The sequence below is a fragment of the Raphanus sativus genome, chromosome 5 (genome assembly GCF_000801105.2).
Source record: "Raphanus sativus cultivar WK10039 chromosome 5, ASM80110v3, whole genome shotgun sequence".
NCBI lineage: Eukaryota > Viridiplantae > Streptophyta > Magnoliopsida > Brassicales > Brassicaceae > Raphanus > Raphanus sativus.
The window spans coordinates 22,397,494-22,422,047 of NC_079515.1; the positions used below are offsets into that span (position 1 = coordinate 22,397,494).

The following is a 24,554-nucleotide window of genomic DNA, read 5'->3' on the forward strand; positions in this document are numbered from 1 at the left end:
CTTGGTCACGCTAGCATGGAGATTTTTCCTTGTGATATATTATTAACAAACATCGTTCTAGAGTTTTTTTTCTGTAATGCAATGGTTTAAACTAGTATATCATAATTTTCTCCCAATATTTATGAGATAATACTTATTACTAATTTTTTGCTGGAAAATGATATTTGTATTAATAAAACGTATGGTAATTTTTAATGTTTTTTAATATAACCTCTAGGCTCTATATGTAAATTAAATCATTTAAAACAACACTTTCTTTGAATTGGACAGTGTTTGAATTTATACGTTTTCGGTTCTCACGATTCTTGAATCCTAACACTTCAATACGCAAAGTGAATTTGAAGACTTTCTATGCCAGTGGTTCCACACACGTTTCAACCAGAAAAAAATTGTCCGAATGCTATTCACTTGTTCAAAAAAAAAACATATTCACTTGTTTTTGTTGACTACTTTGTTTCAGCTTTGCCTTCAGTCTGGGTGCACGGCGTTGCTTTTTCAGAACTAGGATCTCTCTCGCATGCAGGTTGCAGACATTCTACGAGGAAACCCTCTCACTTATTCATCAATATAGCAAAAGAATGCAACCTTGCTTTCATGCATCCTGATTAAAAAAGTAGAGTAATAGTAATAATTAATTATCTACCCTTCAGCGATTCTTTCTCCCTCAGTAACCATTTGCCAACCGGACATCCCGGTCATTGGCATCATGCTATTCATTAAAATCAACATTTCTAATCATTCTAAGGGGGGTGTATTGGATTGAGGATTCTAAGGAGTTGTGGAGTGTTTTAGGGGGGTGTATTGGATTGAGGATTCTAAGGAGTTGTGGAGTGTTTTAATTTTGGTGGGATTTAGGTGAGTTTTGAAGTTATTTGGGTGATTTTAGTTAAAGTTAAAATTTTAAACAAAATCTATAGGTGATTTGGTAAACTATTTTCTGAAAATTTCAGAGTTATTTAGGTGATTTGTTTACAAGTCGTTCTATCAATGCATTCTGTAAAATCAATATCTTCAAGAAAATTTAACATAGAGTGAGAGACACACGTCTAAAACTGTCTACATGAAACTCATGTACTTGTCTGGTGTTGCTAATTGGACAAGCATGGGTGCCACAGTTACTTATCATATCAACTATGATCGTTACCTAAATGGACATTTGTCGTAAGTCAATCATCACGTTTTTTCAGGGAGGAAAATAAAACTAAAGTTACATGCACTAGTGTCTTCAAACAGACAGACCAGGGGATACAAAAAAAAACTTTCACAAGACCGAAAACAGTCTGGAGCATGAGAAACTTAAGAGAAAACCAAAATTACATATTTATTCGGATTACAATCTTTAGACTTATTTTTATAATCTCAATGGATTTGGTGTGAAGCAATAATAAAACAGAGGGAAGAGGCTCAGGTGACGACAATAAGCATATCTCAGTCTCTTTGTATATCAAGACAGATACCTCAGTTAGATGACAGATAACAAGAGTGGACTAAATTGATACCATAGTTCAAGTTTGATTGATAGTCTTTCATAATTGTGTATATATATATATATCAAACGTAAAAAAACAAACTAGAAGCTTCAAGGTCTCTTCAAGGATGGCTACATCCATGGTGACCACCTGTGCAACGACTAATTAGACATGTACTTATAAAGAAGAAGCTTCTCTTCTTCCACAACGCAGACACAAAGAAGTGGCGCTAAGTTAGGTGACGCAGCTCCCACAACTGATTCATCTCATACCAAAACTTCTTCTCCCCTAGCTTACATGTGCTCTAGTGCCTCGTCGCAAGTGCCGAGCCATCAAGAAGAAGCGCCTTATACGTTGTCTATGTCCTAGTGTAAAAAAATAAAATTCTCAGAACCGAAACCATTAGTTGCAGCCATAAATTCCCCATGTTTATCATTAACCAAAGGTTTCCGAGACAAAGAAACTTGAGCAAGCTTATGGCTACTAAGTCTCAACAAACTACATAATAACTCCTCCTTACGTTAATCTACTATCTTTCTCTTTGTCTACTATGTTCTCCGGATTGTTCCAACAAGACACGCAGAGGAACCCAAGTGGTGTTTGCAAATTTCCATGATTTAAGAACTCAGTATCAGTAATCGAAAATCTAAGAACCGAGTTTGCAGTGAGTTAAGTAAGCAGCCATCGCAGGAGAATAACAGAGGAAGAATATGAACATAGTAGTTATGATTAATAAAGGAAGAAGTTTTATGGGGTTTGAGCCGATCTTCCATGGATGAAGTGTTCAGAGGTTTGATTTTTTTTGTATCTGCTAATGGAGCAGATAGAGATAAATCTGCAATTCATTGGCTTTGAATGATTGTCTCAAGGGTTAGAAAGATGTAAAGTAGCCGTCGATTGTCTTATGTATATTTGTTTTCTTTTTCATCGTTAACCAGATGTTTTACTTTTTTTTTGTTTTTGATCAAATAAATAGATGTTTTATTTTTATTCTGAAGTCTCTCTAAATAACACATGTAGATGTGAGATTTTTATAGCAACACTTTATAACTGGAACTAATACAAAGCATCCCAAAATCTTTCTCCTTCCAAAATAATGTTTATATTTCAATAATAGGGGATTTGTTATAAGTTTTGTAAATGATTAATTGAATAACAGGAGATTTGCAAGTGTTACAAATGATTTTACATAAATTCCATGTTCAATAACAGGTGATTTGAAAATATTTTTTAAAATCCTTCTCCCAAAGACGGTTAGATATCATTTACGTATTAAATGAAAACCTATTTTATCATGCAAATATTATTCAAAATTCTGGTTAGGACTCTTTTGGTTTTATAGTAGTTAAATTACGCCACATATTTATGAGAATTTGTCTAATTGTTTGGAATTAATTGTTAGATTACGTTAATTTAACTGGTTAACATATACATTGTTCAAATGAGTTGCAAGTTAACATATATGTTTATTCTGAGGGTGGACATGTAAAACTGTGAATGCCAGTCAAATAGTATTACATATGTATATGGTGCCATGGTGGTATTTATGGTTGGAGGCTTGGAGCTTATACCCCTACCAGCATAGTTGCCGACGTGCCGTACCATAGCCGTTGTACTTGTATACACCGATCTTGCTGACGTGCAATGTTCCCTGTCTCGAGGCTTTTTGAGGTTTGAGAAAAGACAAAATTTCGCTGCCCAAATGTTAGAAGTCAACTTATTGATGACGCCATACATATATTTAGTATTTTGTATAAGTCAATTTCTATATGATCATATAATTCAAATCACCAATTGAGAAGTATGACTCAAAAATAACATTTGAAGTCTAGAAACGCCGGCACAATAAAAGTCTGGAAACGCTGGGGCAGATTTAGAATCTTGGAATTAAATATTAGTTCGATTATTAGATTGGTTGGTTTATTGGCATAACGCTAAGTTATATATAGGTCAAAGTTACTAGTTCAATCCAATGTTGTTTTATATTTTTAACCTAATGATAACCTGATGTAAAAAAAAACGTACGTAAGAATTTAGAGCATCAATATCAGCGTTCTTAGGGACGTTTTTAGGAGAGGAGGAGAGGGAGATCACAAAATACACAACCAAGAAGGATAAAAGAGAAAAGTTCTTTAGATAAGAACGTTTTTGCTGCGTCTTTCACACTGTGTGCGGACCCCACGACACGTGGTGGTCCGCCATTGGTTCTATTTTTTTTTTAATAATAAAAAATAGATTTTAAGAACTATTTTTTTGGTCCCACCGATATTGATGTTCTTAGAAAGGAAAATAAAATTATTCTTCTTCTATCCTTGACCATCTCTGTTAGAGCACTCGTAATGGAAATCCTTAAGAAATAGTCGTTAGAGAAAACATAATTAAATAATTAATAGATCCTACTAAAAGTTAAGGATTCAATTATTAAAATTTCTAAATAAAAACTTATTCTTATTGAGTTTTTTGTACTATTTGTGGATCTACAACACGTGACGATCCGCAAATAGTTGATATTTTCTGTTTTTTTAATCTGAAAAAAGAAATAATTAAAAAATTTTAAAAACACTATTTGTAAGGATTCTAATGGAGTATACCATTGGAAGTGCTTTTACCTCCAGACATATCACTGTGTATTTTTTATTTACTTTTGATAAATATGTGAATATCATTTATAAAATGAGAAAGTTTGTACTAGTACAAAGATTTAAAAGGGGAAGCAATCCCAAGCCAAGAAAAATAAAAACGGGGGAGAGCTTTATTATTAAGACTGCAGAAACTGAGATGATCCACTATTCATGTATCAACCAGATTCTCAAGAGGTTTTTGAAGTTGCTACTATGCTTCCTTGGCAAAGATTGTGTTCCCGATTTGCCTGTCAATCTCTTTGTATCACCGTGTATCTTCTCAATTCATTACCTAAAAGTCTAAAACTACATTATTCTTGTGTATATATATACACATTTGTTTTTAGGTCGTTGGACTCATAAAACTTGACTACTTGCATATGTAACAATGAAAAACGTCCATCAAACGTTTGCTCAGCACAACTTTTAAATTCGCTCGACCTACTAATAAACTTATCATAGACACAATCGACTTTCTCTTTTCATCTATTTCGTTTAACCATGTAGCTCAAGAACACCGAAGCTGATGCTTTGGCTAAATTGGCCTTGATGAACTGCGTTAACTCTGTTTGAGTTCTTTTTAAGTAATGAAAGTAAGGTTTGTTCATAAAAAGAAAAGACACAATTAAATGTTGATTGAGCATAACTTTGAAATTCTCTCGACCTACTAATAAACTCATCATAGACACAATCAATCACCATATCTCTTTATTGTATATAATTCTTTAGCAATAATCAATAAAAAATCTACCAGATGGCATTTAACTCACCAATAATATAGATATTGAGTGCCAAGTAACAACTTGGTTTTGGTTTTCCATCAATGGCGCTTCTCCTTATTCTTAAAAATTCTCAACATGTAAGCACACTTCAATTAAAAAGAGCTTTTAACTAAAAACTCTCAGTACAAACAAACAAAAGAAATTCAAGAAAGGCAATAACAAAAAGCAAAACCCAATAAAAGCATATGGAAACAATATGTTTATTTTCCCATAGTTTGTTCCATTACACATAAATGAAATCATTGATTAATCAAACAATGACCGTTGAGTGGGCTCTCCGGCCGCCCTCAGACTCGGCGCTCTTGGCAAAGGCGAGGCTGCCTAAATGCATGTTGTTCTGCTTCTCTTCCTCACTCCACTCAGAAACATAATACTGCTCCGCCGTAACGGTGGAAGGAGGCAAGAACATGCTTCCCCATTGAGGAAAGCGACATAAGGTCACAGGCAGTGTGCAAGCGATTATCATCACTCCCATCCACGTTAGCCCTTGTTCAGTTGTGAATCGTGAGGTTGAGAAGAAGATGAGCTGTGTGAGTCCTGATCCAAAGTTCCCACCAGCCCCGGTAAGACCCGAGATAATGCCTAGGGATCGCCTGGAGATAAAAGGCACAATTGCAAAGGTAGCTCCGCAAGCGGCTTGTGCTCCTAAAGAGAAGAGGATCATAGCTACAACGGCAGTAACGAGGGTATTGGCGCGGCCGAGCCACACACAGAAGATACCACCGGCCGTCTGAATGATCCACAAAGCCCACAAACGCCCTCTCATCCCGAAGTACTTGGCTGCCATGTCAGATGCATAGCCTCCTGCTGGACGAGCAAAGAAATTGGCCATTCCGAAAGATGCTGCTATGATTCCAGCTGTGTGAAGCTTCAAGTGGAACCTAAACAAACAATGTATATATTTACTCTCTTATTGTAAGAGCATGTTTTGAGATTTTAAGGGTTATAGTCAATTTTGTAAGTATTTTTAAAAAAATTAAAAGATTTGGAAACCTATATTTAGAATAAAATTTGGGTTCACCTCTACAGTGAATTCTCAAGTTAACCTCAAGTCTTTTTCAACTTTTTTTTAATTTTGTATCTTTCACAGGGGTGAACCAAATTATTGTTCCTATATCTATGGATATCGCTTCTTAAGTTTTGGAAATGATACGCCAATGTTTCACTTGCCTATTCTGATAACATTATTGTTATTCTTGACTATACCAAAAGTGTTTAACTCTATTCTAAATCGATTGGAAACAAACCTGTCAAAGAAGTACTCGGCAATGACATTATCAGTGCTCAACTCGACTCCCATCGAGTATCCATAAAGAAGAACGAAGATCCAAGTTCTGTAGTTAGTAACGGCGCACCACATGATCTACACCATTATTACGAAGTCATTAGTTAAACCTTTGATCCATCTAGCTACTATAGGCAGATTAAAATTTTGTGAGAACGTTCATATGGATAGAGTTAAACCTTTCCAAGTTTGTCTTTGACAACTTTTCCCCTTATCTCCATGTCCTTTCGGTTCCCACCTGGGAGATCTTGACCTAGCGTGAGCACCAAGATTCCCATGATGATGTGCAACCAACCAGGGACAAAGAAGGCGATCCTCCATGCCGTGAATGCTGTTGCACCACAACGCCTTATGATTTCATAGACAACCGGCATGAGCAACTGCGTTATTCCACCGCCCATGTTTCCCCACCCGGCGGCTGTCCCGTTCACCAGACCGATGATATTACTAGTGAACATAGTGCTCATCCAGTATTGACACGACACAAACGTCGCCAGGCAGAACCCTATCATGAACCTCACCGTTATGAACCCTGCGGCTCCACCAACGAAGCTCATTGAGAACACTGTTGGTGCAGAAAGCATGACAAGGAATGCACAGCCGTAACGGGGACCAAGAATATCACACACTGCTCCCATCACCAGTCTAGAGAAGATACTCCCCGAGACAGATGCAACTCCGGCGTTTCCAATGTCTTGTTTGGTGAGGTTGAGATTCTCTCGAATGATCGGGACAAGCGGTGCAGCCGCGAATGTCGAGACAAAACATGTGGAGAAAGAAATCCACGAGAGGTGGAACGTTCTCATGTGAGGTTTAGCGACAGACAAGATCTTGAAAACTGTTGCCTTATCCTCCAAGTCTACCGGGAGATCGTACTTGCCTGTCGTCTTTGTCGAGACTCCATGCATGGAGCTTCCCGTATCGCCACTAGAATCACCCATTGGTCTTAAAGATATGAAGTTCTTTTCCTTTACAAGTTTGAGACTTGCTTCAAGTTTATTGATCACGTTAGGGTTTTTATAGAGTTCGGTAGTGTTGACAAAGTCAAAAAGAATACATTCTTTGGAGATTCTAAAACGTTAACTAACTATTTAATAGTATTGTTTGGAGGATTCCATCTTCGCCGCACGCATCTTTCAAGTCTCGGGCGTATTCCAAAGGTTGCCTAAAATGCTAATCGTTCATCATGTACATGTGGAGTGGAATCCTTCTGCATGTCCAAGTTGTTACCAAATTTAATTTATTTAATTTGATGTTCTATTTTGTAACAAGTATGATCAATCAATTCATTAAATTTCAATATGTATATAAATATTTCCTGAGTTAAAATAAAGTTAAATATATATGATGAATACATAAATCAAATTTTAAAAGATGATAATAAGTTTGTCAAGGTTTTATGAAGTTAGTTTTATTTAGAACCCAGGTTACTTGATATGCTTTTTCATAATAACCAAGTGTACGGATATATATATTGACTGAAATAAATATTTTTTTTTGATGATTTCTTTTGTTGAAATTTTGGACTGCCCCCACATCCTATAAAAAGTATAATATAGGATCGACTATAAATCTTTGTTTACTCCATTTGGAAGGACATGGTATGCAAGAATCTTCGATACAAGCTCCAGCACACCGACGTTAAATTATACTCCATTTGGAAGGAGTATTTACTCCATTTGGAAGAAGTATTTACTTTTATATCTTTTATTTCTTAAACGTTAATATAAATCTCGTCTCTTCTTTTTTTGTCATCATAAATCTCGTCTTTTGAATCGTGTTATCTGTCAAAAATAAATAAAATATTCACCTCCTCTCTTTGAATTTTATTTATATCTTTTCTTTTCTTAAACGTTCATATAAATCTAGTCTCTCCGAATTGTGTAATTTGTCCAAGAATAAAATTTCACCTCTTCTCTTTGAATTTTATTTACTTTTATATCTTTCTTTCTTAGACGCTTATTTGCTTGTGTATTTCAATGTTTTCACTTTTTGTTTGTAATGGATACTTTAGGTTTTAATCTGAGTTTTTGAATATCTTTTTTTAATATTAAATAATAAGACCTTGACATGTTATGCGCTTTGCAGGAATTTAAATGTAGAAATAATAAGTTGGTGGTTTATCTTTATATTAATTTATTTGCAAATTTATAATATAAATGCATGCAACAAATTATAGCGACGACTATAGTAGAAATCTTATAAATATAAAACAAAAAAAGTTGGGTGGTGTGATATTTTAGTTTCGTTTGTAACATAAAAATAAATTCTTAAAATTGTTTCGGAGAAAATGATTAATAAGTTAGAAGGTATTAACCAAAAATCATAAATATGGGACGTAATATTTAACTATTATAAGGCCTTATATAAAGTTAGCTACAACCTTGTAGAACTCGTAGACCAAAATAAATCATAATCATGATTTAATACTTTTTTTTCAATTCAACTGATTTAATACATAGAGGATATCGAATTGGCTCTGGCCAATTTGATAGGTAGATATGCGTATATAGTACTAATTTTAATTTTTAACCAAAATATATATGTAGATATACATATACTGTATGCGGTTGTGCACAAAAAAAAAGAGATATACATATATGCGTAGCTGTATGTCCACCATACTTGCCGAACAATAGTCGTGGTATATGTAGCATGTATGAATCATTCTTGCTGACGAGTGTTCCCTCTGTCGAGGCCTGTTGGAGTTTGAGAAAGGACAAATATTCGTTTTTCAATTTGATAAGTCAACTTATTCATGATATCACCATTACATTCTTTATTCTTATAGTCTTATTATATTCATAAACAGCAGTGTGGTTGAGAAAGCATTTGCAAATCAATTTGATCAATATATTCGAATCACCAAATAAATCAAGTACATGAATAAAAAACAATACTGGAAAGGTCGGGGACAGACTTAGAATCTTGTAATGAATATAATCTGATTACAGTGTTATTAGATTGATTGTTTTATTAACCAACACGTTAAGTTATATACGTGTTAAAGTTATTATTTCAATCCACTTATCTTATATTCTTATGTCATAACATAATTAAAGACTTCGTGATGTTAAAATGAAAACATCACTATAACAGTCTATATAAGATCTTTTATCAAGAAAAGATGATTTAATTCTTCTTCAACATCCCATTCCAGTGTCACATATACAAATGCATGGTTCTTGGACAGTAGAGTTACCATTTCACCTTTATTAGTCTCAACAACTGTATGTATGCTACATACTTACGTACTTGACTAATATCATTGGAGAACTCATAAAACTTATTATTTGCTTTATTGAAAGCATGAAAGCCTTCATTATATAAAAGAAAATTAAATCACTAAGCTAACAAAAATTATAAAGTTTAATACGGTTGCACTTAATCTTACAAATTAGTGCAAGTTTTCAAAATTAAATTCCTTAACTGATTTTAATTAGATAAAATAGTCAAGTGACTTAACTTTTTCTATAGTATATACTCAAAACAAAGATATTTAACTTACTAAAACTAATTAAAAATACTACACTTAGCACAACAGAAATTTAAAACAAATATAAGAAAGTATATTCTATTAAAAATTGATAAAGACTTAATATGATAGAAAGAGTATAGTTAATATGGTAAAATTGATGATAATTTTACCACTTGATGGCTGCCAAAAAAAGTGAGAGTAAAATTTAAATTAAATAAACTTGTTTAGTTTAGAGTAAGGTTTATTATGTCTTACTTATATTATTTATTTCAATTATATTTAATTGATTAGAAACAAACGCATACTTAAAAAGATTAAAGTAAAAATATCAAATGTGTGTAGGACTGTAGGTTATGGTAAAATTGAAAAGAAAAGTTTCAACAAAGGTTATATTATAAAAAAAATTCAGAAGCCAAAAGTAAAAAAAATAAAGATCAATAATAAATTACTATTAAAATGGAAATTTAATGATTTTCTATAGCAAATGATTAGAAAGGTAGGCACTGCTCCGTTGACAATTATTAAACTCTAGAGCCAATGATGCAGCCACAGCTCTGGCCATCAGAGACAACTCATTGATGATGCCAAACAGAGTAAGTTTTAGGAAAATTGGTCTGTATAACCAAGAAAAAAGTATAATTCATAAGATAGTCACTTTTTTAATATAACGATACACAATGTGTCTTTTGTATAATATTGTCATTTTATCATTTCATTCTACCGGTAAAACCTACAAAACAATTATAATCTAAATTAATAACTAACGATTCTAAAAAAAGATGTGGTCCATCGTCACTTCCGTTGGAATAATCATTTTTTTCTTCTTTCTTACTGGTTGCAAGTGAGCACTTTACTACTATTCTGAAATTGTCAGCCAGAAAACGGTGCTACAGTTACATCGGCAAATAATGTGAATCTGTATCCATTCCAATTTCCATCGCTGATTCTTCTCAGATCTCTCAGTTACGGTATGTTTTTTGGTTTTATTTTCAATTCTCTTCATCTGATGTTGTCTTATTTCCTATTTGCGATATAGTCGAAACTAAGGTAATTTTTTGGTAAAACTATGGCCTCGTTGCCGTATCTGTTTTTTAGGGACAGAAGTTCGCCATTCCATTCCTCTGTTTTGTTTTTTTTTTCAAAATCAGCATTTGTTCCGTTCCATATAAATAAATTCTATACTATCTGAATCTGTGTTATTTAGGATGAAAAATCTTAGTTCTAGATACTAATAACGTGCCGTTTCATTCCTCTGTTCCATTTCGTGACGATCTTGGAGAGAGCTTTTGTATAGTGGGTTCAAAGACAAGCAAGATGACACTGTCGAAAACATGGTTGCACTAATTGGTGATGATTACCCATTTGAGCACAACACATGGAATGTGGAGTTAAAGCAGATGATGTTAAGGTTAAGAAGGGCCCCAAGTGGCGGCAGACTCGAGTGAAGGTCATGTACCTTATGAATTGGATAGGCAAGATGGTCAGCAAGGTGGGTAGACTGTGGCATTCACTCCCGCGAGACGAGAAGCCAACAATAGTACAATCATCATGTAAAAGTACATTTCACTGTTTCTATTCTATTTGATTCACGTAGAATGAAAATACAGCATTCATGTTTTACAATAGACGGTTTAATATGACTTTAACTTCTGAATTCATACTACTATTAATTATTTGGATTAGGGTTTATATTTTTATTTAGGGTTTAGTAATTATTGGATTAGGTTTAGTTTCTGAAAAATTAGAATTAACATTGGGGAAATCATTAACTACTATCATTTAATTTTAGATATTTCAAAAGTTGAGAAATTAGTGAGATGCTCTTTTGATTGCAAATACATTTTTTCTGGTTCTATTCTACCGTACATAGAACGGAACTGCAATTTATTGTAATTTGAGTTCTATGTTATACAGTTTACTATCACATAAGGCCATCTGCATTGAAGGTTCACAAGGGGAGGTCACACGATTCTCCCCCCAAAAAATATTAAAATAAGATGATCAGGATGAACCTGCGCCTGTGCGGCTCTTCCCATGAACCCGCTTCATGACTATTACGCGGACCCCACGACACGTGGCGGCCCGCGACTAGTTCGATTATTATTATTATTATTTAAAAAAATCAGTCAGAAAAATAATAATAATAATAATAAATACTTTGTAAATCCCTCCATAGAGTTCACTGATGCAGATGTCCTAATGTAGCTTACCAATTAATACTAATATTCTTATTTCATATTTGATATTTGAAATTGGATTTATATTTTCATGTAGGGTTTAGTAATTAATTGATATAGTTTAGTTTATATAAGTTTGAGATTGTTATTTGTGAAGCATGTATATCATGATCTATATTATTTGCTATATATAATAGCAATACTATTTGCTATGTAAAATAGCAATGTCTGTAACTTTATTCGCCGTTACATCATATGTGTTAAATATGGATGGGACACACACTATGTTGTTATGTGATTGTTTATAACCACATAAAAATACTACGTTATCCACCGAAAAAAAAAATGATGTCATGTAATCTCTCATTTGTAACTGGAAACTTGTTAAAGGTAAGGACAAAACTAGACAATTTGAAACTTAAATGTCAAACATTGTATTATGTCAAAATCACTGCTACTTGCCTAATTTGTGTTCAAAATATGGCTATTACACAAATAAGCCCTAAGTTTTATTCATCCGAGAGTCTGTTCAACCAAAACCTCTTTTTCACAGATCTTACATTAATTTTTTTTTCCCTAAAACTATTTTTTTTTCGTTTATATTTCCCCATTATTAAAACAGTATCTCTAAGACTCTAACCCGTGATTTATGAATGCTCTTATTGTTGTAAAATAACAGTATATATAACTTATAACATAGATTATGCCTTGCTTTATAGATATATAAATATAAATAACTATTTTAAATTTTTTTTATAGTTTTCGAATTATAACTTATCAAATTCGAAACTCTTATAATTATATGTTTGAATATTTTTTCTTTTTTGCAAATTTTCTTTTAGAAATTCGAAAATTCTTTTTGAATCTACTTTTTAAATAGGTATTTATTTATATAATTATTAAAATCCTAAACCCCACGTCCCAAAACCTCACTCCTCAATTATAAACCATAGATCTAAATTAGTAAACCTTAGAATTGTAAGTGTCTATTTACCTTTTTTAAAAATGAAGATAAATATAGTTAAGTTAAACATGAAAAATGGTATTAGTAATGCTATAGTTTTGGAAATTTCTCAATATGATTTCCCCCTTGTTTTTGAAGAAAATTACAACGTCATACCATTAACATTTAATTTTAATATAAAAATTATTTATTCAAACCAAACAAAAATATATTTCCTATATTTATGGTAACTAATATTTTCATATTTTGTGAATGATAACAATTATGTTTTATGCAAATTATACTATCCATCTAATTTGAATATCATTTTTTCTGTGCGTAGTTTTAGTTGATGATCAAATATAAGTATACACATGAAAACTAAAAAAAAAATTACTATGTCATTTGCCAATGATATTGGTATGCCAATTTTGAGTGTTAGAAATATTTTAAAACTTTTCATAAAATTAAACTTTAGAATAAAATTACAACCTTATCATATGTTGTTAATAAAGAAAAATCTAATATTGTCCTATCAATAATTTTTTATGATCATTTTTTTATTTTCTTTGAATGATATAATAATTTTTTATTATGTCTAAAAGTTACAAAAATCAATTTTATATAATATTTAAAAATATGAGTTATGTAATCAAAAATATTATCAGATTATTTTTAGTTTTTACTAGATCAATCGATATCAAATTGCTGATTAATATCGAATGATTGGACTTTAACCTGGTTTTATCAAAATTTTAATTAACAAATTTAATAAAAATCTATTAAATCCGAACTGAATTATATACAAGTCACCAGATCTACCGATTCAACCATGGGTTAAATCAGATATAAAATACTACTTCAAAATCAAACATTATAATAGAACAATTTTTTCGAAACATTAATTGAACAACTTTTTAATCATTAATTTTCTAAAAGAAGTTCAAATTCAATTAAATTTATCAAAATAGTAAAAAAAATATCAGTTTTTAAAAGTTCTAATCAAAATCTAGTTAGTAGTTAAAGTTGAAAACTCAAACACACGCTGCTGTGCGTACATACAAGACACTATGCTCCCTGATCAAATTACAGTTGTTCTCAATCATCTTCACCTTTAGCTTCGTTGCTTGGATGGTTGTGTTTTTGAGCTTGGTACATATCAGCAATCTGAAAATAAGAGAAAATTAGAAATAGGAAACGAACTTCAAAACCAGTCTGGACTTGCCATTCTAGTAAATAGCATCTGTGTAACAAAACTGACTGTGGTTAGGATGAGACTTCACCTGTTCAGATGATGTTGCTTCCTCTGGCTTCTTGTCTTCCCGTACACGGAGTAGACGAGGAAAACGTAGAGAAATTCCCTTTTCATGAAAAAATCAAATAGTTCAACATCATATCAAAGATAGATCTAAACCAAAAAATATGAAAAAGAATAAACTAAGTCAGATAATGCTAAAACCTTATCAGGGTCCACAATTCCATTAGCTGCACGATGTACAGGGCTAATTGTCAAGTCGCCTTCACTTCCCAGACCTCAGTGGGCTCAAACCAAACATCTGGATTCAGGCTGTCTCCTACTCGGTAGTATTGCTGAATATTTAAATTATCACAATCAGCAATAGCTCAATCATATGATCATACCAGAGAGAAGAAAAAAGTCATACTTTTGGAGTAGGAATCACTCTGGACCGAAGACTGGTAGACCGCTCTTCAAGCACAGCTTCAGAAAATCCAGTACCTTGAAATCAAAGGTATTAGACATTTGAGAAACTAAACATACAAAAAAAAAATGAAATGCAAAGGTGCACAGGACTGACCTATTTTACAAATGCTCTGGAACTCTTCCTTATCAGCATCGTAGCAAGCTAGTAAAAATGCACCAAAGACACCTAGAAGGAAAACAATGTAGGATTTGTTAACAACATGAAGGGTGAATGGTTCACCCAATCTATAATATAATGGGGGAGTATCACTCCTGTATAAGAGACAGGTGTCCAACTTTTAAGTGGGCCCCACATTTTTTTTTCCATACAAATGGGTTTAATATGTGAATGTGGGCAATTTTTTGTTCTGGCTTCGGCCCGTATCATTTTAGGATTTACCTATTTCATCTTCAGCCATTCTTCGTCGACTGCGCCGCTCCCTATTCCAGTTGATCGTTTTTGTTACTCGATCTGTTATGCTCCTCCACGTTCTCTACAGATGTAGCGATTTTTCTTCCTATAACGGATTCTCCAGCCCTTGATGTTGGTGGCGTGTATGATCCTGAGAGTGAACCTTACGATCATCTCCAGAAAGGCTTCACTTCGGACATGGGTTTAATACAAAACTCAGTAGGGCTGGGCTTATCTATAAGGTGATAGAAAATACATTCTTGTGATATTTGTGGGATTTTAGAGAACATTTGTGCTGATGATTCTGCGTTTCAGAACTATGGCTTGGAGATAATTGCTTAGGAGCTTGGACTTGATCAGAAACATCGTGATGTGCAGCGATTGTTTCTAGCTGTGTACAAATAATTCATGAGGTAATCTTTCTTGCTTTGGAGAGGTTTGGTACATTCTTTGGTGTGTATTGAGTAAACTTAGCATTAACGGCAAAGAACTAGCTACATGTTTTGGATATGATTTGAAAGTTTAGTGATTGATGAACACAAACTTACTAAATCTGTGTCTGAGTGGAAAATATCTTCTGGTTCAGCTGTTCTGTCATGTGTTTCGAATGTCTGTGGCATTATTATCTGTAGGGGTGGGCAAAAAAACCGAACCAAACCGATTGAACCGAACCAACCGAACCGAAACCGGTTCGAACCGAACCAAAGTCTATTATCAAACCGTTAGGTTTAAGATTTTTCCAACCCGAACCAACCGAACCGAACCCGATCCGAACCGAACCACGTTGAACCGAACCAAACTAAACCGAACCCATAACCAATGTGCATATTAGCAATATACAATATACTAAAATGCTAAGACTAAAGTTATTGTTAATTTTATTAAGGATTTTTTTTTTTAGTTTTCTATTTACTTTAGTTAATTTTTGTTTGATGTTTATAATTTGTTAAAGTTTTTGTTTCAGTTTTACATTATATTTAGTTTACATAGTTTATTTTTGTAGAGGTATTATTAACGATGTTTTTTAATTTTCTATTTATTATAGTTAACTTTGATTTGATTGTGCTCTTATAAATGTTTTGTGTTTCTAAAAGTTTTTTTCGGTTTTATATTGAATTTAGTCAACATAATTTACTTTTTTATAATCGTCAACACGATGATTTTATGACCATGCGTTTGTGTTTTAAAACCGAACCGAATTCAAACCGAACTGAGTTCAAACCGAACCGAAACCGATCCAAACCGAACTAACTATGGTTTACTTTGGTTGGATAAATCATTGAACCGAATTAACCAAACCGAACCGAACCCGAACCGAACCGATAAAATAACCGAAGTGCCCACCCCTAATTATCTGACATATTATTTTTTCAGGTTGAGGATGATAACAGAGAAATCAATTTCCATTTTGACGTTATTAGATGGTGGACCAGTTCTTCAATTTTCATATGATGTGATGTTTTTAACATTGTTTTGTTCTCCACAGGTTGGATAGTATGGATTCTAGATACTCGCAGGGTTCTGAAGCAGGTCTCAGCAGATGCACACTCAATCTCCAAGGACCACCACGTGGTGTTGGTGTTGGCGCTGGCCAAGGCAACAATACATTAATCCGGTTCCTTTAAGAAAGGTTTTAGAAGAGGCTCCAAAGGTCTCTGGTCTCTAGGTAGATCAATCGGTCTCGGCGTTTCACCAGCAGTGTTCTCTGAAGACCTTCATCATTGACTTTCTTTTTGTGCTTCCACTTCCACGGGTAATAACAGAAACCACTTTGATGATTGATTACAAAATGTTCAAAAAAATCGCTAGGCAGTAACTAGGCTTTCATTCTGTTATACTAAGCATAATGTTGCAGATGTTGATGGCCAAACTCGGTTTGTGAAAGGGTCTGACTTTACAATACTGCAGCAACGACTCGCCTTCTCATATGTTTCCTCATTGACACGTGAGCCATCAGCTGATCTATAAAATATATTGCTTTTCTCCATTTTTAACATTATTTGAAATAGCTTTTGTATTCTCAAATACCAGTTTGGTGGTCTCGTACTTGTCGTTATGGGGACGACGCAGCAGCAACGCTTATGGGTCTTCTAAACTCAAGGGATATGTCATAGTGGTCACTGCTGTCAATCCAAAAATATTTGGAGGTTGGTCTTCTATTTTATAGATTTTAACATGTTTACATCTTATCATAATCTAATTTCAAGAATTTTTTTGGTATTGTGTGTATTAGATTGAAGATAACGCACCTTTACATCTTTCGGTCTTCAAATCCCGGAACACCCGGTCTCTGAGAATGGACAAATGATTGAAGACTAACATTCCGTTCGTCATTGCAAATCATCACAACTTTTAGAACATTGTATCTATATTTTTTGGGATGAAGAACACGACACCTTCCAAGAGGAACATGGAGAAGATAACTATGGTCACCTAAGAGCCTCCAAAGAGGATATCTAGAGTTGTCTTTCCTCCAGTGGATTAGCTTATACATAAGCTCGAAAGCAAAGTTCATTTAGATTGAAGAACATTATTAATGTTTTCATCCCTTTCTGCTATACATAATCTTCTTTCTTTTTATGTACGAATTTTTTACATCGTAAGACACATTGTGATTTTACAATTACACACAGGAGCACATTCCACTTGACAGACACTTTATGATTGTTAATTGTCTAATATACCCTTTCTTTGTAAACACAATCAAAACTCATCTCTTTTGTTCTTCCCTCGTTGTCGTATCCTCTGAGACTATCAATGGTTATCAATTTATTTATTTATTCCACAAAAATTCCATCTATTTTATTTATTCTCTCTCAAATTCTCAATTTTTACTGCTCTAATCCCAAACTCTTATTTTTTTTCTCAATCACATCCCTTTCTCAGATAAAACATCCAAGAGAGTTTCAATCATTTTGTGGAGACGCCATAGACAGATCTTCGGGCCGCGGAGTGGGAGAAAGAGGAGGAGCTACTCATCGATCTCGGCGGTTGAAGTGGGGTAGTGGATTTTGTGTATTCTGAGACTTGTTTCTGGGAATTTGAGTAAGAACCCTAAAAAATGTGGACGAGATTGTTGTGGTGTTGTGGACGGGTGGGGTGTGGACATGAGAATTGTGGATGGGTTAAGCGTGTTCAGAGGAGTTGTGTACGAGGGACATGTGTTTAAGACAGATGTGTACGGGGGAGTGGTATACAGGGGAGTTGTGTGTGGGGGAGTTGTGAGGGGATCTGCAGTTCACTGTCTGAAGTCAATTGTCGCTGATAAAAAGTCACAGACTTCCTCCTCTTCCTCGCCGTCGCGCACTGTCTGCAGTCGATTGTCGCAAACGGAAGGTAAAGTTGTTGGCTTTAACAAGATAACATTATGTGGGGAGGCTCAAATGTGCATTTCTCGAGGATGATTGTCAGTGACTTGGATCTTCATGTTTTGCCTAGAGAAAGATTGGATAAGCTCTAGGTTTTGAAGCTTGACAAGTGCTCTTGTTCTCAACTGATGGACTCAGAGCATCATCAGACACGGTAGGGGCTTCTGATTGGTTACTTCTTTGTAGCTTATACAAGATTGAATTTTAGGAACAAGATTGAATCTTTACTTGTAGATAGAAATAGAAAATATAATCATCTTTGTAGCTTATACATTATGCTTATTCCTTTGTAACGATCTGTGTGAACGTAGAAGGGAGAGCAGTAAGTTCAAGGATTGAGATCTGTGAATTAACAAAGATATTGTTTCAAATCATCATCCACAAACATCCATGTGTCCATGTCCACACCTACTTCAAAGATGAGATATGAAAGTTAACAAAGATAAGTGTTCACAAAATTTCTCTACTTACTATGCTCCACCCCTTCCATGATCACTGACATGGGAGTTCCCTATTTTCTTTGGTTTTGTAGTTAATTAATTCGGTTTTTGTTTGGCGCATGAAATACACTTATGTAACAATTTTTTTTAGTTAAGAGACTAAACAGTCTCATGTACTAAATTGACGTTAGGTTTGTATGTTGATGTTAGCTTTGTCCACAAATAGTTGTCCATGTTTATTTGTTTACGTTTATCTTTTCAAACCAGCTTTTTGGAACACAAAGTAACTCAAACTTTCATTAAGGATACCAATGTCATAACACACAGAAAAAGACAAGGAAAAGTGTCTCTCATGTCATATGTGTCTTAGAATATAAGACAAAGTCATATTGTGTCCTATAATGTAAGTAACTCAACCATCTTCTCTTCTTTATTATATTGTTTCAAGTGCAAAAGCACTCAGGATGACACTGACAAGTCTCTGATTATCTTTTCCCCGACAAATCTTTATTTCATATCTTAAAACTTAATGATTTTCCACTGAAATTGCTCGCAAGGTAACATGCAGTGTACTCAGGTATGGTGATTTAGAAACATGTTCGAGCAATATCTTCCAGATTTCATTTCTTTAAGAGAATAATAAATTTGGCATGCTAAACTTACAGCCCATAATGGGTCCACTATTCATCAGCTAAAAGACCGAATAATAGATAACTCCCGTACGAGTCGACACCCAATACCAACAAAAACAAAAAAAAGGCAAGAAAACTTAACATCCACCCTTTATAACAGCAGACCCATAAACATAAATTTTTAACCTTCAAACTGTGCTCTATGTTAGGAGATAAAAAATTATAATACCAAACCACTACATACAATTCAGCATGGTTCAAGAAACATACAGAAACCTCATAAACATTAGTTAGTAACGAGTATCATATACAAAGCAAACGATTCCTAGTATTTAGAGTAGTTTGAATATAGCTTTTAACCTGTGCGTTTGCCACGTCCATGGAAAGCAGCAATTGGTACAAGATCCACAGAGTCCCCAATGCTGCACAACCCTAGGGGGTCAGTTAAAGGACCCAGATTTCGATTTTCAAACAAAATTTTAGAAGTGAATATTGCCTGTCCATATAGTCTTTCTTCAGTTTTAACCAATTATTTGATCGCTTTGCAGGCTCATAGGTAGCATCTGAATTCAATGTTTTAATGATTAACCCTTCACACCTGCAAAAGAAAATATATAGATGACAAACTGGAACAACAAGGAGGTAACAGGGTAAAGGCCAATGTAGTATGGAAAAATAGAACTGTAGAGAATTCACAACAGGCATGGGTCAAATGCTCATAACACAATTGTCATCTAACAAAACAAATAATGAGAAACTGAACAGCATAGTGATAATGCCAAATTACTGCACTTATTAGAGATGCAGAGAAGTTTGAGATATATACCCAATGTCAACAGAAGCGTCAAGAAACTTCTGTATTTCATCGATATCGCTGGATGCTAGAGCAGTTGTAAACTGGAAATATCCAGGATCTTCCTCAAATGATCCGTATAGCTTCTGCAAGAAGGTTAACACAAGTGATTAATATATCTGCACAACACTTACTTCATGAATTGAAACCAAAGGAAGAAAAAAATGATTTACTGGCACACCTCTCGGCGTATATCAAGATTCTCCTGGATAAGTTGCTGGCCATTTAGATATAACATGTCAAAAGCAAAGATGCACACGCCAACTTTGATATCATTGACATTCACATTTTTACGGGCTCGAGTGCTCAGAATCTGATTAAAAAAAGAAAGAGAAAAAACTATAAGAAACTAGCCAGCAAGCCCAGTATTCACTTATGAGTTACCTGAAATGGAAGAATCTTCTTTTTCTCTCTGTCGAAAGCAACAACCTCACAATCCAGGATAAAAGATTTCACAGAGGGCTTCTTTAATCTTGCATAAAGAAGATTCACTAACTTCAAGATTGGCTTTTTTTTTTCTAATGTATTCAACAAGTTAAATTACACCAGAAGTCTACCTTGACAACGCAAGAGCAACATCAGGGTACTTCCCAGTGTTCCTTTCAGCATTTCGACTATATATCTCGAATGTACCATCTTCCATACAATGTACCTGCACCAAATTGACTGATGATGATAAAGCCAACCTTAATGGAATATATAAATAATTTTGATTTAGAAATAGAATTTTTATATATCACCTGTGCACGTTCTCCATCATATTTGTATTCACATGTGAAAACTGTGTCCTGGAATTTATTCAGTATCTCGCCTACACCTTTTGTTGGTTTTGCAAGCATGGGTCCAATTGGAACACCAAGTGTAAAGTTACATGTTTTAGGAAGATTCCACACACCACCAGTTAGAAGGGCAGGAATAATAATGTCATACACAGGAAGCACAGTAAATACTTGTTTAACAATCTTTGCAGCCTACAAAGACAGAGCAGAAAGGATGCATAGTGTAAATATCACCCACATTAAAATATATTTTTAAATAAACCATGAGGCCTCTAGAAGAATGATACGTAGAGAGCCAAAGCCACAATTAAAAAGAGAAATATAGAAACTAAAAAAAAAAGCAAACCTCTTCTAAAGGAGACTTTGTATTTTTGGGTGGCTTTGAGTGCTCTTCATTATATACAGCTGCTTGTCCCAAGGCAGCTAAGACAGTCTGATTTGAGAACCCTAACCGCAATTTTGCCTAGAAGGTAAATTCAGCAGAGCTTAGTAAGGAACCCAAAGAACGAAGAGTAAAAATTGTGACAACTGATCTGCATACCTGAAGTAAACGAGTTAAGTAAAGAGGTTCACAATCTGTTGCTGCCACAAGAAGTGCCTTCATTCCATCCTTCTTCTTTTCTGTACTATCTTTCCCACTTTCCTGCCATAATCAACGTGCATTAATTAGTCCCACTCATCTATTATGCAGTCAGGCAAAACAAAATTAATTGAATCTCATTCAAGGCAGGCAGCAAAAGAAAAGGCTTTTAAGTACCTTAGCAATTTGTCGAAATGTATTGAAAACTTTGACAACAGTCAATGGTTCTGGCTTGAACATCATAGTCTGAGACGAACGGCTTCCTTTTGCTACAAGCCCCAAGTCTCCCAGTTCCTATAAATAAAAATCAATTACGAAACTTCTTAACCTGCGCCTCAGTGTTCTAAAAAAATTGGTCTAAGCGGTGCCTAGTTGCCAAACTTGATAATAAACTAAACTATTTTTTCCAGAACAATATTATAGAAAATTAGTCTAGCCTTCAAAAAAATCTGTCTAGACAATAATCTTCTATAACATGTCTAGCCACTGCCTATGGATTTTTTTTTTTTGAAAATTGATCATACATAGATACCGTATTAAGATTCTTAACATGCGCTTCAGTTCTACCAAAAGCTTCAGAGATAGTCTTAACAATAGAACCTTCACCAATCCCCAACTCCACCCCTTCATGAGCAGGAGCAATCTCGTTGGCAGCGAGATAAACCGTAGCGACCAAATCATCAGGAGTGGTGGCAATAACAGTCCTCAGCATATTACACAGAATATCAGTAATCACAATCCTCCCACTCTCACCTGAAACCAAGTCAAAAGCCAACGCGACAAACAGAAACGGAACTCTCTCCCCTTTCTCCCACCACGACACTCTCTCGGGATCGAAGTCGCCAGGCTTCCTCTTCAGCAACACGACCTTACTCTTGAGTTCATCATCGGTCTGGGTGGTCAAAGACTTCGACTTTTTCGCAGAATCTGAAAAAGCTTCCACCTTTGCGGAATCGGGGTCTTGGGTTTTCCTTTTGATCGGGGAGGGAGATGAAGTGGAAGCTTGTGGTGGTGGGGTGTTCTTCTTCTTCTTCTTGGCGGCGGAAGATGCGCGGGCGTTGGACATGAGAGCGTCAAAAGCAGAGGGGCGAGAGGAAGACATGGTGAAGAGAAAGGGGGAAACTTGGCGATTGGAAGAGGCCAATACGGAGGAGAATCGGGTTTCAGTACCGAGGGAAGAAGGTATGCGTCGGAAGTGATTCGATCATGGAATTGCTAAGAGCATCTCCAATGTAAAAATTCATTTTTTCCTTCAAAATGACATGCGGAGTTAAAAATGGAGTTGGGTTGGAGATGCCCTAACATCAGTTTTAACTGAGAAAGAAAGAGAAAAATTGAGTTTTTGGGATTAGGGTTTTTGAATTTACAGAGGACACGTGTTGCGACTCCGATGAATGATAAATATGGCGCCGTAGTTTCTCTTTCCCCTCTACTTTGGACATAGATGACGAGTATTTTAAAAAAAAACAAAGATGACGAGTATGTCCGTGCTGATCAAGAAGAACGAAAGAAGAAAATGAAATAACGAGCTTATATCGAAAGACATCGGGAGGAAGGAAATGTACGTTTATGGAATGATTATTTCAGTGAAACTCCAACGTATACTAATAATCAGTTCTGACGACGTTTTAGAATGAACAGGCCATTATTCACGCACATTGTGAATCGACTTGCCAACGAAGTTGACTTCTTTCGTCAAATGAGAGATGGTCTCAGAAAGTCTGGTCTCTCAATACTCCAAAAGTGTACAGCATCCATTCGTTTATTGACATATGGTAGTACGACTGATACGGTCAACGAATACCTTCGGCTCGCTGAAACTAAAAGTCGGTCATGTTTAGAGAATTTTGTGGAAGGAATAATTCAATTGTTCGGCGATGAGTACTTAAGAAGACCAACACCGGCTGATCTTTAACGTCTACTTTATATTGGAGAGAGACGTGGATTTCTCGGGATGATATGAAGCATCGACTGTATGCATTGGGAGTGGAAGAATTATCCCACCACTTGGAAAGGGCAATATTCTCGAGGTTCGAGTAAACCAACTATCGTGATAGAGGCGGTTGTTTCATATGATCTCTGGATATGTCATGCATTTTTTGGACTTCCAGATACCTTAAATGATATAAATGTTCTTGATCGTTCACCTGTTTTTGATGACATAATTAACGGTCAAGCTCCGCAAGTCACTTACTCCGTCAATGGAAGAGAGTATCGTTTGGCTTATTATCTCACCGATGATATTTATCCGAAATGGGCAACTTTTATCCAATCTATTCCACTACCACAAAGCCCGCAAGCAGTTTTATTTGCTAAACGTCAAGAAGCTGTCCGAAAAGATGTCGAGCGTGCTTTTGGAGTCTTGCAAGCTCGCTTTGCTATTGTTAAAGTTGGAAAGATTATGAGAGCATGTATCATAGTCCATAACATGATAGTAGAAAATGAACGAGATGATAATATAGTAGTAGACGAACAAGATGTATACACTCATTATGATGTTTCAGGGTTCCAACAAGGAGAAGACACTGTCGATCTCATGTTTTCTACAGATACCCCTTCAAGGATCGCCGATATGATGCATATGGAAACTACAATTCGTGATAGACAAATGCATCAACAACTGAAAGCTGATTTGGTTGAAAATAAATGACGTAGATTTGGACATGATGGAGACAACAACTGATCTCGGGACAAGATTTCAAATTATTCTCGTTTATTTATTAATGTTTGTTTTTATGTTTTTATTTAAATCTATGTTTTAAATGTTATCTTTTAATATATTTTATATAATAAATAAATTTTATCTTAAATAAATCAATGTTTAATTTTTTTTTAAGAACTCATAAATAAGATACTTGCATTGGAGGTTGTTAATTAGATGTTGCTTAAGAAAATTGCTTAACACATATTTATTGTTAAAAAAATGATTAAGCACCCCTAATGGTTAATGATGCTCTTAGAGCGAAGTTGCTTAAGTGGGGTGTTTAAGATTTTTTTTTAATTTTCTTTTTGTTGAAAAATAAAAATTAAAAA

General features: G+C 34.6%; 3 protein-coding genes and 3 long non-coding RNA genes across 6 annotated transcripts; 3 read left to right on the plus strand and 3 right to left on the minus strand.

The window, feature by feature from the left end:
• Nucleotides 1-5,031: 5,031 nt before the first annotated feature.
• LOC108858539 (high-affinity nitrate transporter 2.1-like) lies at nucleotides 5,032-15,489 on the minus strand. Its single transcript, XM_018632454.2, has 5 exons — nucleotides 15,418-15,489; nucleotides 15,178-15,260; nucleotides 6,337-7,084; nucleotides 6,120-6,235; nucleotides 5,032-5,753 (listed from the first exon to the last, which is right to left on the minus strand). The coding sequence occupies exons 1-5, from the start codon at nucleotides 15,487-15,489 to the stop codon at nucleotides 5,123-5,125; spliced, it is 1,650 nt and encodes a 549-aa protein (XP_018487956.1). The 3' UTR covers nucleotides 5,032-5,122.
• On the minus strand, nucleotides 13,693-14,710 carry LOC130495159 (uncharacterized). The gene is made up of 5 exons (XR_008934426.1): nucleotides 14,573-14,710; nucleotides 14,420-14,493; nucleotides 14,215-14,345; nucleotides 14,039-14,116; nucleotides 13,693-13,922 (listed from the first exon to the last, which is right to left on the minus strand). It is a non-coding gene; the product is annotated as an uncharacterized LOC130495159 (long non-coding RNA).
• A 1,139-nt stretch (nucleotides 15,490-16,628) lies between the features above and the next one.
• On the plus strand, nucleotides 16,629-17,530 carry LOC130495158 (uncharacterized). The gene is made up of 3 exons (XR_008934425.1): nucleotides 16,629-16,814; nucleotides 16,901-17,016; nucleotides 17,103-17,530. It is a non-coding gene; the product is annotated as an uncharacterized LOC130495158 (long non-coding RNA).
• Nucleotides 17,531-17,545: 15 nt separating this feature from the next.
• Nucleotides 17,546-18,614, plus strand: LOC130495160 (uncharacterized). Its single transcript, XR_008934427.1, has 2 exons — nucleotides 17,546-18,391; nucleotides 18,549-18,614. It is a non-coding gene; the product is annotated as an uncharacterized LOC130495160 (long non-coding RNA).
• An 898-nt stretch (nucleotides 18,615-19,512) lies between these two features.
• On the minus strand, nucleotides 19,513-22,809 carry LOC108857052 (DNA ligase 1). The gene is made up of 11 exons (XM_018630975.2): nucleotides 22,054-22,809; nucleotides 21,699-21,815; nucleotides 21,483-21,584; nucleotides 21,288-21,404; nucleotides 20,903-21,133; nucleotides 20,720-20,814; nucleotides 20,547-20,634; nucleotides 20,344-20,475; nucleotides 20,136-20,248; nucleotides 19,806-19,907; nucleotides 19,513-19,731 (listed from the first exon to the last, which is right to left on the minus strand). The coding sequence occupies exons 1-11, from the start codon at nucleotides 22,621-22,623 to the stop codon at nucleotides 19,665-19,667; spliced, it is 1,734 nt and encodes a 577-aa protein (XP_018486477.1). The 5' UTR covers nucleotides 22,624-22,809; the 3' UTR covers nucleotides 19,513-19,664.
• LOC130494941 (uncharacterized) lies at nucleotides 22,622-24,171 on the plus strand. Its single transcript, XM_056985790.1, has 2 exons — nucleotides 22,622-22,703; nucleotides 23,633-24,171. The coding sequence occupies exons 1-2, from the start codon at nucleotides 22,622-22,624 to the stop codon at nucleotides 24,169-24,171; spliced, it is 621 nt and encodes a 206-aa protein (XP_056841770.1).
• Nucleotides 24,172-24,554: the final 383 nt, after the last annotated feature.